At 34.1% G+C, this 14,109-nt stretch overlaps 1 protein-coding gene across 2 annotated transcripts in view; it reads right to left on the minus strand.

The window, feature by feature from the left end:
* Positions 1–1,844: 1,844 nt before the first annotated feature.
* LOC106104318 (phosphatidylinositol 4-kinase type 2-beta) overlaps positions 1,845–14,109 on the minus strand; it is a 14,241-nt gene continuing 1,976 nt past the window's right edge. The window contains exons 2-11 of one of the 2 annotated variants that reach the window (XM_013284337.1): positions 11,189–11,307; positions 8,770–8,970; positions 7,891–8,016; positions 7,470–7,567; positions 6,707–6,842; positions 5,929–6,074; positions 4,509–4,584; positions 3,740–3,879; positions 3,285–3,380; positions 1,845–2,169 (exon numbers count right to left, since the gene is read on the minus strand). In XM_013284337.1, coding sequence (XP_013139791.1) covers positions 3,293–3,380; positions 3,740–3,879; positions 4,509–4,584; positions 5,929–6,074; positions 6,707–6,842; positions 7,470–7,567; positions 7,891–8,016; positions 8,770–8,970; positions 11,189–11,307 — 1,130 coding nt within the window. In that variant the 3' untranslated portion in view covers positions 1,845–2,169; positions 3,285–3,292. The remainder of the gene's footprint in view (positions 2,170–3,284; positions 3,381–3,739; positions 3,880–4,508; positions 4,585–5,928; positions 6,075–6,706; positions 6,843–7,469; positions 7,568–7,890; positions 8,017–8,769; positions 8,971–11,188; positions 11,308–14,109) is intronic. The other variant, XM_013284336.1, reaches the window with a different exon arrangement.

The raw sequence follows: 14,109 nt of genomic DNA on the forward strand, positions 1-14,109 counted from the left end.
ATTAAATGTAAGATTCTATACTATTTTCAATTATTTAAGAGATTAAAATTTTGTACTTTGATATTTTCAAAATAATGCTGTTTAAAAAAATATAAAAAAAAATCCGTCTATAAATACAAAAATATAGGACCGTTTGATAATATTTCAGTATTATTCTATTAACAATCTATTAAATCCAGGAAATAAGTGATTTTTCCATGATTTTTCATACTTTGCAAAATAAAAAAAAAAAAGAACAGTAACAGTTAATTTCAGGGCTAACGTAGACATACAAAGAGCGTTTTGTTTGAATTTAAAAATCAAGCAAAATATATTATATTACTGCTTTTACAAATGTTATGCTATTCTGATATATTTTAACATATCTGAAAATATCGAACAAAATTCATTTTCAACAAGAAAATTATAAAAAAAAATCAAATATCACAATAAAAGCTGCTAATCGCTAACAATTTAAACATAACCCCTATTGTAAAATATGAAAATCACTATTTAGAGCGCACACTTTAACTAAATTATCGCAGAACTGTTTAGTCTTGCTTTGATTCCTAGCTTATATAGGTACACTCGTGCAACTAAACAGTTGAAAGGGCTGTGACAATCGACAATCGCACTACAGTTGTGCGATAGTTTAGTCAAAATATGTCCGCTTTTAAGACCGATATTTATAAATTTCAAATAAAACTTGAAACATTTCTCAATTTTTTTAATGTAACTAATAATTTCATTTATGTTTTGTTCGAATTGGCTTTGACCAATAATTGTATTGTCATCTCTTTCACTCCTATTGTAAAAAAGAGACATAAATACCGCACAAAGTACTGTTATATTTCATATAGACTTTATATAGCATTATCGAAGCATTAGCCAATTAGAGCCAAGCTTTCTAATAAATATATAAACATAAAGAACCTGTCTCACTAAATTGTAAATTGTCTTACAATCCAAGATATGTGATGGATTTTTTCTATCTGACAGTGACGTCATTTTTAAGCTATCTGAGACTCTATCAGCCAGTTGTGGGATAGGCATTATTATTTAATAATATAACAAAAATGATTACAATTCTTAAGTTTTTATCAATGTCAATGCCATTATTTTCGTTTACGGGTTTTATTATAAGTATTTTCATATAAATATAAAAGTTTAAAAACTAACAAACATTTAACTCTCTATATAATTGATTTAATTTATTGTTAGTTAAGTTTTTCGAGACAGAAAATTTAAACAGTTTTTTCATAACATAGTATTTAGTTAAAAAATAGAAAATTACATTTTTAAGGAATTGCAGAAAACAGTTCCGATAGTTATGTTTTATTTGATTATAAAACAGCTTAATAAATAAAAAATTCAAAGATATTTAGCACACGACTAGATTAGTCGTGTCACAGTGTATTGCACCAACAGAGACATCGGTGCAATTAATTTTTTTTATATTTTAATAACCCTTTATATGACGCATTTACGAAATAATTTTGGTTTGTCTTGTTTGAGTTTATTTTGAGTATTATCTATTGAATGAAGCATAGAAATATTGTCAAGAATAGATGTAAAATAGTTAAATTGTAAGTTTTTTTTAATAATAGGCAATATGCATATGACGCCAAATTGCAATAAACTTTTTTTAAGTGTACTTTATTACTATAAAAACATTCTTGCAAAGATTTTTTTAATATAATATAATGGCAAAATTTAATCATTAAAAAGTGTCTTTTTTCAAATTCACTTGCTAAGTTTATTTTATTATTTTTAGCTCAATGGTTGAATATTTTCGCGTTAATTTTTTTTCTAGTTAATAAACAAGTAGAATCGTTTAAAAAATAGAAAAAAATATGCATATTCCCTATTAAGTAAATCAGGTATTAAATAAAATGTTAGGAAACTTGAAATTAAAAACCTACAGTTTTTTGTGAAGGATAAATTAGTCAATTATTACAATTCAAATATTTTTTCTAAATACTATTTGAATAAATGTTTTCTTCATAAATGTCATTTTATCGTCACTAATAAAGTAAATTACATTTTTTATATTAGTTGCTTCCGATATCTCTGCGGACACAATACACTACCGCAAGATACATATAATTTGAAAACGTGCTAAATCTAGTTACATACATACATACAATTATTTTACTATGTATAACAGCGTCAGCGCGCATCCATCTTTACCTGAAAGGAAAATTATTTTTTAACTCTTAAAACTTAAATATTAGAGAAACGAGACTAAAATACTCCACCGTAAACATTACAAACTGTAGTAGGAATTATGTTAAATAAGTTGAAATATTACGTAATTAATTATTAACTGTCTATTCCTGTGCAGTTTCATCTGCATAAAATTATATATTTTTTTATTTTATTGTATTTAGTTAAAGTTTCTTTTGCAAATGCCAAAATTCTAATGCTCAAAATACAATACAGGCCAATGGGGGGGGGTATGTGGGACTCGCCGGCCGAGAAGATGGAAAATGTTCGGAATACCCACTAAAACCCCAGCGGTGTTCCTTCTATCCGCCAGTGGTTGGGTCACGAGAACGCTTGCGCAATCTTCCGCGACCCAATTTATGCAACCCCTAAATAGGTTAAGAATAGCGTATAAAAAATAAAAAGTGAAAAAATGGTTGACATCCTACATAAGGAAATGCGTGTTTAAATTTTATAACACTAGATTTCGCCCGCGACTTCGTCCACGTGGAATAAAAAATAAAAAAAGTGGAAATCCTATGTGTTTTTCCAGACTATTCTCTACGTCTATGCCAAATTTCATACAGATTCGTTCAGCAGTTTAGGCTACAAACTCTGACAAACATACATACATCCATCCATCTAAACTTTTTTTTTTTTACAACATAAGGTGGCAAACGAGCAAGCGGCCACCTGAATCTGCCAAAATGGCGAAGCGACCGCTGCCCATAGACATCCGCAATTGCAGATGCGTTGTCTACCCTTATACGACGGAGGAGGAGACGCACATAGAGATGATATTTCCCCTACCTATGCATCTCCTCCTCCGTCAAATCCAATTCCCCTTTCCATCCTCTCATAAGAAAAGGGTGGTAAAGGGAAAGGGACTTAAATTAGGCCTCCGGCACCACACTCATCAGACGAAACACGGCATTGGTTCCATTTGACGCCTGTCTTCTGTGTGGTCGTGGTACACCGGGCGTGCCTTGCAGTGCTAAGGTATAAAGCGGGCATTACCACTGTTATAATTTACATACTTTCACATTTATAATAGTAATAAGATTATTATAGGTGTTAGATCAGTGTAAGCCCGCACTAACCTCGCAGCTCACCACCAGGAGAAAAAGGGCGACTTGTGCTGGAAGCGCTGCTGGAACGAGTCGAAGAAACGAGACGACGTCGTCCCGCTTTTGGACCTGCAATTATTTATAACAATTCAAATAGTGTTAAATGACACACAATTGTTGAGTTTATGAGTTGTGTGGGGAAATGCGAAATAATGAATTTGAGTTTGTGTTTTTTATTTTATGAGTTGTTGAGTTTACGAGATGTTTATCTTTTGATTTGGTCAGTTGTTTATATTATGAGTTTGTCAAGGTTTTTATGAGTTAGCAAGTAATTTATTTAATTAATTTGTGAGTTGTGGAGTTTATGAGTTGGTAAGTTATTGAGTTTATGAGTTGTTAAGTTATTGAGTTTATGAGTTCATAAGTTATTTATCTCATGAGTTAGTGAAATGTTGAATGAATGATATTTGTAAGTTAGAGTGGTGTACCTCTCCACGATGACGGCGGGCATCTGCACGAGCTGCACGGGGCTCTTGTTGTCCTTGAGCGCCTGCGTGAGGTTGAGCACCTGGCCGCGCATCACCGACATCTGCCGCTCGAACAGACCCTTGTCGAAACCCTTGTCTTGCTGAAATACAAACATACTTTATTCAATATTGCTTGCGACTTCGCTCGCGTCAAAGAAAAAAATAGTAAAAATATAGCCAATGTCACTCAGTGATAACACAGCTTTTAATGTAATTAAAAAAACAATGTACCAAAATTGCAATACAACTAAAAAAGTTGGTTTTCCGTGGAAAATGTTAAACGAAACTGTTTTTGATTGTTACTTTGGACAAACTTTGGATTAATTGGTAGAAGGGGGACAAATACGTACTATGACGCTTTGTATTTAACGGCTAACGGCCGACCGCAGTTTTTGCTTTTCTTTGATGTTGCCACAGGCGACACACAATTGTATTTTGTCTATTTTCTACTATTGTTGGTAGTTTTAGTAGTTTGTTTATTGATTATTATTTACTAAATCAACTATTTGATATATTTTACATTTTAAACAACGACAATGTAAAAACATACTCTCTTCGTTAATTTTCTTTTTCGTACAAGAATAATAGCTTAAAAATACATCAAAAGTGGCTTAGTAAATCCTATGTGTTCTTTCAGACTATATTCCACATCTGTGACGTTGAAAGATCCGTTGAACGTTTTGGAGATAGTAACATCCATCCATATATAGTTTCGTATAACATCACTTACTTTGAACAACAAATGCAGTTCATCGCACAGTTCTTGTACAAAATTCATATCGGAGAGCAGCGGAAGTACCAGTTCTCTGTAATTAAAAAAAGATTAGGATAATAAAACCAAATGCATCGAAAAAGATATTTAGTAATATGGTAGAATAGTTATGTCCATTTTTTCTGACACATATTTAAAAGCTTTTTCCTATTGGTTGTAATTAACATATACAATACGAGCTGTTGCCCGCGACTTCGTTCGCGTGGTATTAGAAAACATACAAACTATATAGATTACAAAAAGCTACGTATCCTTCGGAAACCGGACATTTCTTGAGGATGAAGCATATCCCATGTGTACTCCAGACTTTGTTTTATATCTGTGCCAAATTTCACTAAGATATGTTGAACCGTTGCAGAATGATCGAGTAAACATTAAAAAACTAAATTAATGAATCCCACGGGAACCGTAACTATTCCCGGGATAAAAAGTAGCCTATGTGTTCTTCCAGACTATGCTCTAAACCTGTGCCAAATTTCATGGAGTTTCGTTCAGCCGTTTAGGCTACAAACCTAACAAACATCCATCCATCCATCCATCCGTCCATCCATCTATCTATCTAAACTTTCGGATTTATAATATTAGTAAGATTCAAACGACGGTATCTGTTAGATTTAGGGCCTGTCCCACCACTGGCTGATAGTTTCTGCTAGCTTAAAATAACGTAACCGTCAGATAGAGTACCACAATCCAATATCTCCATCACATATTTTATACATGAGCACCAGTGACTCAGTGGTTTAAGCACTTGACTTGTAATCTACAGATCTTGGGTTCGAATCCTGTACCAATGTGATTTTCGATTTTTGAATTTTCTGTACATAATATACCCGACGTTCTTACGGTAAAGGAAAACATCGTGATATCTGCACATATCGGAGAAGAAATTCAAAAGATATGTGTGAAGTCAACCAACCCGCAGTGGGCCAGCGTGGTTGACTATGGCCTAGTCACCCTAACTTAGGGTAGGTTCCGAACCCCTCAGTGGGGACATATAGTAAGTTGGTGATGATAATTTTATACGTCAGATTGTTATCTAACAATTGACAATTGTGGGACAGGCCTTAAATATTAGATTTTTGGTTAACATTGACCCGTAAACACACGAACATTCACGAACTCTACAGTTTCGGCTATATTTAGTCGGAAACCAAGGCCTAGAGTACATTTCCGGCAGAGAGTGCCAAAAGTGAAGGTTAGCTGGTTTACTGGCCGTACTTAGTGTCCTTTTTTTCCAGAGTGGAATGCTTTACGCATACTCCGTGCTTCGGGGTAGGCACTAGAGTTATGTGGGACTCCCCATAATGGGGCACGCACTAAACCCCTCTGTTCCCTGGTGGCCATTGTGTGGGGTGGCCCGGGAAGGGGCTGCACGTACTTGGTGTCCTGGCTGAAGGGGCGCTTGGCGTGCGGCAGCCAGGCCCAGTGGTAGGGGTAGGCGCGCCACGAGTCGGGGTGCTTGAAGGGGAACGCCAGCCCGTTGTCGATGGCCGCGATACGCACCTCCACCTTGCCGGACCATTCCTGTAACGTTTTTATTGCGATTATACTAGCTGGTCTACTGTCTTTATATTAAAAATAATTATTAAGAAATATTTATTGATTGTGATGCAATGACTTGGTAATTTTGCTTCCTTAATGTTATCAGCTTGTAATTTAAAGTCCCTTTCACACATGAAGGTTTTTTCAAATTTTCTTACACCCCGAGTTTAAAAGCGTGAAAATATATAGCTTAAAGCGTGTCGTAAGTGTAGGGCTTTTTATTAAAGCATGAACTATTCAAAAATATCCTGTGATTGCTGACATCTTACGTCACAAGTAGTGTTTATGCTTTATTATATTAGTATAGAAGTACAGATTATATAATAGATAAATATAGAAGTAAAGATTTTTTACACACAATACTAGCTGTTGCTCGAGATTTCGTCCGAATGAAATTAAAAATTGATAAAAGACTTAGCCTATGTTACTCACTGTTGCTCTAGCTTTTTCATAATGAAAGAGTTTTTGAAATCGTCTAGTCGTCTAAATCGTAGTTTTTGAGTTTTTTTCAATACATACAAAAATACAAATATATCCTGTTTATAATATTAGTATAGACTAGTATATACAGAAAATATAATAATTGTTATTGCTTAAAACACAGTAATACTGACCGAGGGGTCTGTCATGTTGAGGGTGTCCGCGTTAGCGCTGGGGGCGTCGTATTTGATAAGCCAGTTGTCGTTACCGCGGTCCGTGTTGCGGATTATATAGTCCAACACCACCAAACGCTCGAACTGTAGTTGAAACCTAAAAAAACATATTAAAAAATTAAAAACAAACTGTAAAGACTTCTATAGAGAGGTTCTCAAACTTTCTATCGTCCTGAAACCTTGAAACCAATGAAAATTATTAATATTTTCGAAATTAAGACAGTTATGGACTCCAAATTTTAATTCTAATGATTATGGACCCTTGTCGGGGTTTTAGTATCACCAGTCTACTTTAAGAGTTCCCTTTTTTCTCATACCCTTAAAACTGAAAAGGCTGATAACCAGCTCGACACTGGACCTCAACTAGTATTGATTAAGCTGATCCTCCCCTTTTTCCCTCTGTTACAATTTTTCATATATGTTTTTATTTTGTACAATACTGTGCATATTTTTTAAGGTTTTTTATCAAAATTTATATTGATTTTCTATGAACCCTTGTTACTTTTCTTGTGAACCCTCAAGTTAATTTATAATAGTGACCCCTGTGGAGTCCTAAGACCCCTGTAGGTCTACTTAGAACACTTTGACAATCACTGTTCTATACTAATAGAGTAAAAAGCTTGATAGGTTTTTTTTTTAATTCAAGATCATACCGTAAAGCAATTACATAAACACGTAAACATAAAAATAATTTAAATTACTATAGAATGGGGTAAATACTGACTTCTTCATGAGGTGTGGGGGCGGCGGCTCTTGCTCGAAGCGACGAAGCCAGTAGTCCGCGTCCTTGTAACCTTCCACGAACAACTGGAATGACCCCATCTACACACACATTTTCATAAAGATTCACCATTTATGGACAAGAAATGTTTTAAACTGTAACATAATGACAATCATATTGTGGTATTTGTATGAAAATTATTGGTAAGGACTGTAAAAGATCTCACAACACGTATTTAGCTGGAAAGACCTAGATCTAGACTGATGAGAACTGTAAGATCACTGGGTAGACCGTTGGTACGCCGCCAAAAGACCGCTATTAGGCCTTTCCACTACTACCCTTGAAGTAGACCGCAGAAAAGACCTGTCAATAGACCACCTCTAGAGGCATCTTGAGATGGTCTACTGACTTGCTGTTGCATTACCTTCGGCGGCAGTCCCATCCTGTTGAAGCGCAGGTTGGGGAACTGTTCAGTGATGGCGCGCTTCAGCCGCGACCGCTCGCGGTCTATCCGCAGGTAGTTAAACGTCTCTGATACAAGTTTCACTACCTGTAACAACAATAACATATATCTGTACTATTATAATAAACCGTAAACACACACTTCTTTGTTGCTTAAGATGTTATAAATTACAGTATATTTTTGAATTAATTTATTTTTCGACACACTTCAGGCTGTATATTCACGCTATTAAACTTAGGGAGTAAATAATTTGGAAAACACCGTCATGTAGGAAAGGGAAAAACTACAAGGTGACATTAAAAAAACAAGGTTGTCATGGTAACGGTAATCGTTATCTAATGTCAAAGATCATATTCATTTATGCATTTGAATATTAACATTTACAATTAAAAGTTTTACAAATGTAAACAAAACAATATATTTGTAGGCTACTCTATGCCCATGGCGAACATCTGGCACTGGTAGGGCGGCCATTTTGCGTGAAGCGTCAAATAGTTCGATTTGAGTCGCGATGGAGTGCGCTCGCGACCTTGTGCCCGGTGGACGCCAATTCAATGTGGACGTAAATTCAATATCGAAACATATTGTTACGATCTATAATTATTTAGTGGAAATACGAATCGTGATATTGAAGATTACAAGAACATCAACTATTAAGAGTTATTGAAATACCTGAGTACCACGCCTACAAGAAAATATCATAAATCACCCAATATTACCTGATGTTAGTCGAAAGCCTTTACATTTTTTTTTATAATTTCATGCAGATGAAGCCGGAAACAGCTTGTATATTTTAGGTCCCGTATAAAATGTTGATTATTACGTTCAGCTTATACTCACCCTAGTCTTAGGCACAACTTTGAGTCCTATCTTGGAGTCGACCAGACTGGCCCCCGCTTCAGACAGGTATCCCTGGTTGGGGATGAGACATGAGCGGCCGAAGCAGCACGGGCAGCACAGCTTGTGCATCCATTTCGTCCATTTAGGGTTCAGTCTACCGTATGGCTCTTCGTCTTTTGGCTTGAATACTCCTATTATTTTCTAAAAACGAACAGTCCCTAATTTACATAAGCTTCATACTAAAATTGGATTATCACCGTCACCCCGCTCTATCCCCACGTGAGAATAAAAAGTTTCATCCGTCCCATCTTTTAGTCTCAATATCACCAATAAGGTGACAGATGGAACTGTTATAAACTAAAATAATTCCAACCGTCCCTTCGTCGCAAAAGGGTAGGATGGGTACTTTTTACTCTCATTTGTCCATGTGGAGACAGTGCGGGGTGACGGTTGGGAATAATCCCTGAAATTACGTTAACAGGAACATTGGTGTTTAGGGAGTTCTTGTATTGAATACAAAAATGTATCTTTCACACCAAATGCGAAATCTAATCTTGAAGATTTTACAACCCCGTGAAAGACATTAATCTTAGCTCTTTACCAGTCAAGTTCGTAAATCATAACCAACCTAATTGGATATTACGTACTTAACAATTGGTAAGAGCTGTCTACCAACTTAGTGGTTAAAGTTTATAACTTAATCTTGAATCACCATAACCATAACACATATACAACACTGATATAAGTGTCTTCAATCTATACTATTATAATAAAGCGTAAACACACATTTATTTGTTGCCTAAGATGTCAGCAATTACAGCATATTTTTGAATATTTCTTTCTTTATCAACAGCACTATACTCACGTCACGCTTTGGGCTATATATTTTCACGCTATTAAACTTAGGGGGTAAATATTTTGGAAAAATCCCCAATGTGGGAAAAGGACCATAAGTTGCTGCCAACATCAAGGAAGCAAGATTGCCAAAGTTTGTAATGTCATATCATTTTAACATTTGCTATTGATAATTTCACAAATGTAAACAATAAAATAAAACTTTCATGATTTCATGCGGATGAAGACGCACGGGAAAAGCTAGTTAAACAATAATAAAAGATATGACAATTATTTTTGTTTCAGTGCGTCTGTAGAAACCGACGCTAAGATTACTAATGAATATAATTCGGTTCAACGCTAAAAGATTCTCACAAGCAATTGTTTTACAGTTACTTTAAACAAAGTAAAGTGTGCCTTTTCCTCAATGATATAATACAGCCAGTGTTCAAGAGACAAGCAGGATAAAGAAATTAATTATCTTAAAATATTTATGGGTCAAAGTCAAGTCACAATGAAAAAAAAAAACTACATTTACCTCTTCTATACTAATATTATAAAGAGGAAAGAATTGTATTTTTCTATGTTTTTAAATAACTAAAAACGACTGGACAACATAGGCTGTTTTTTTATAGTTTAATTTCACGCGGGCGATATCACGAGTAACAGCTAGTCTACGATAAAGTCGTCACAATCTCAAAATACAACATTTACATTCTGGTTTACTATAATTTGAAAACAGGTTTATTACAAAATATGTGTGGAATTTCGAAAAAAAAAATTAATGAATTGCTTTCAACTCGTAACTAGTTTTATTGAATTTCAAAACGAGTTATTTACGCATATTGTTTTATGAGTAAGGTCATTCGGTACTCTTGCACTAAACTGAGATAATTTTATTTATTAATTTAAGCAGTAAAAAATCGGAAGACATTGACTTCAGTAGTATATTCAAAGTGTATGAAGATGGGGGGATAGTCATTGGGCCATCAAGCAATAAAATTTCGTTACAAAAATCTACTACCTTTCACACACGATTCAGTCGACGTGGAAATAAAAGCTAAAGTAAGTAGCCTATGTGTTGTTCCGGACTTTGCTATAAATCTATACCAAATTTTATTAAAATCTGTTCAGTCGTTTAGGTGGTAAACACTAACAAATATCCATACATCTAAACTTTCGTATTTATAATAGTAAGAAATAATCTTGATGTCTATGACCTTTAAGTGCGAGATTTTTTATCAAATGACCAATTAAATTGGACATAAAGATACTGAAGGGCATTGAAACAAATTGTTTGAAGGAAACTAGAAATACATTTCAAAATTGACTTATGTTATGAAAAAAAATCTGTCTATTTAACCAAGTTTTAAAGCTAGACTACACATACAATCCAATTATAACATTCTCTCTTACTAATAAATGCGAAAGTTTGAAAGGTTGTATAGATATTTGTTATGAGTTTGTAGCCTAAACGGCTCAGTCTCAATAAAATTCGGCATAGATGTAGAGCATAGTCGGGAAAAACACATAGGCTACTTTAAAATCAAAAGCTAGTAATTAATAAATCTAATTAAATACTCACACCACCAGGATTCTTGACGAAATAAGATCCACTAGAGCCCTGGTATATCCTCTCTGGGTAGATGCCATTGTCAATGGCCACCTCCGCCTGCCATACCAGCTCACTAAACTGCGGGTCATCTGGAAAACAACAATACATAAATTAACAACTAGGTAATATACATTACTTTGAAATTTTGTAAAAACATAAAAATGATTCTCATATATAAGTATTCTTATGAGGGAAAACATTGTGATGCCTGCACACATCGGCAAAGAAATTCAAAGATATGTGTGAAGTCAAACCGCAGTGAGCCAGCGTTTGTCTATGGCCTAGTCACGCCTTTTTTGGGAAGGCTCCGAGCCCTTAATAGGACGTATAGTGAACTGGTGATGGTAATATAAGTATTTGATTTGAAAAAATGCTCGCAACAATTATGTAGCATATACTAATAATAAACATATATTTGCATTATCGCCGGAAATCTCCAGGAAATAAAATTTGTCAAACTTTTACTCAATTTAGGTATTATTAGGTCATAAGTAACAGAATGATTTGAGATCATTTTTACTTTTAAGAATTATTCAGGACACTCTGAAGTTGAAAGCATTTCTTGTGGCTCGAATTGTAAAAATAAGGTCATATTCTCCTTCAGTAAAAATACATTAAATTAATGTGACATTACTTTCAAATACTCTCATTAAAGTTACATCACGAAAATGTCTAGATATCAAATCGCGATATGAATAATGAACTAATGAATTACATGATTATTTAAATTATGTAAAATATGTTAAAACCTTATCACAAATTAAATTTCATCATAAAACACAATACGAAAGTATTATACATGGACAATAACTTGAAAGAAATGTTTTTAAAGCCTTGCCCTATGTTTTAAGTCTTAAAAATATACACCAAAACCTAATACATTAAATTCGTTACTTTTGTCAAATGTCTTCACATTTGCACACCATAATTGACCATTGACAATTTCCAAAAAAGATCTCTTAAAACCGCAAATTTGACAAGTACAATGCTATCCAAAAAAAAGGCTGCTTGCCTTAAATGTGTCACTGTACAGTAAATGGTATTCCTACTATAGTGGGCACTAGACAATTGTTCTAGCTAACTACAAGCCATGATAAAATTTGAGTCATAATAGCTTGAGTAAAAATAAAAAATAGACATTTGAATCCAATATCTATTTTTTTTTATAATATAAGGTGGCAAACGAGCAAGCGGCCACCTGAATCCACCGAAATGGAAAGTGACCGCTGCCCATAAACATCCGCAATTGCAGATGCATTGCCTACTCTTAATTGACGAAGGAGGAGACATAAATACATAAAGAGGACAATTCCCCTTTCTATGCGTGTCCTCCACTGTCAAATCAACTTTTCCTTCCCATCCTTTCCTCTTAAGAAAAAGGTGGAAAGGGACTAAAACTAGGCCTCTGGCACCTCACTTCTCAGATGAAACGAGGAATTGCTTCCACTTCACGCCTGTTTTCTGTGCGGTCGTCGTATTATACCGATCTAGCCGACACATTCGTGCGAAGATGTTAAAGCGGGCTCTACCACTGTTAAATTCATTGTTAGTCTATTTTTAGTATAGTTGTATAGTCATTCCACTGTTAGATATTTCAAGAGTATATTCATGGTTGATTTAAGTTTTATTGTAACAAGCATGAAGTCGGGGGCGAAAACTAGTGATTTAATAAATTATCTGTTGTATTTATAATCTGATAAATATACATTCAATAGTATTTTGTAAAAAGAATACCTGTGCTACAAAAGTAACCTCAAACCTCTATCAGTTAAAGAGAACTAAATTTACATATGCACTTGTTTGGCCTTATCAGAAGTCGGTCCATAAAATTTGCATATTTCCACCATATCTTGTTTATGTAACTAAACTTGGCAAGTTGACACAAAAAACTCTCACAGTGTTTAGATACCTAATACTTTATTGTTTGTTTCCCATTGGGCTGATGAAATCCAATGAAATGGGAAACAAAACCTATTGTTTAGTTGAACGGTGAATCAACAAAACGGTCTGTTGATCAATTAGTGGGTTTATCGGGCGAAGGGAAAACATACAACATTTTTCTTCATTTCCAATTGAAAGTGTGTGGGAGAATTACAATATACTAACTGTTGCTTGTGACTTCATCCGATTATGTTACTCACAGATAAATTACCTTTATAATGGTGAAAGAATTTTTAAAATCATTCCAGGAATTTTTTAGTTATTTAAATACTTCTTTCCTACACAGTATAAATGTAAACAAAATTACAATCAATGTAAAAAACCAAAAAGCTAAATAATTATTACTCATTACATTACCAATTCATTAACTTTAAGAACAAACAAGCTAAATGCAGATAAGATAAAAATTAACAGTTTGCATTAAAATGAACATGTCAAGTCAACTATTCAATGTTACTTAATCTGTTTGATATTTAACAGATATTGTATGAAATATTATTATTTAATAATAATATTTAATACTACTATATTGACAAGTTATGTGACGAGACAATGGGGACATAAACCAGAAAGTGTTAAGAATGAATGAGGATAGCTACAAAGGTAGAGGAAGACCGAAGAAAGTATGGATGGATTGTGTGAAAAAGGGTATGCTTAAAGGAGTGGATTCAGATATGACGGCTGAAAGAGATGTATAGAAGAGCAGTACATACTGTGCCGACCCTCCATAAGGGATAAGGTGATGGTAATGTATGAAATATTATGATTTATCTACTAAACACTAAGTACTAGTTCAATATTTAATTCACTTACTGTTAAATATAAGATTTTGTGTTTGAATCTCCCACAAACCAAAGCCTAATGGGGATGTTTCCTAATGTTACAAATCCAAATAAAGTTATGTTTAATATTTTAAAGACAGCATTTTAAAACCTATAATAACATTTAGA

The sequence above is a fragment of the Papilio polytes genome, unplaced genomic scaffold, assembly GCF_000836215.1.
Source record: "Papilio polytes unplaced genomic scaffold, Ppol_1.0 DF823691.1, whole genome shotgun sequence".
NCBI lineage: Eukaryota > Metazoa > Arthropoda > Insecta > Lepidoptera > Papilionidae > Papilio > Papilio polytes.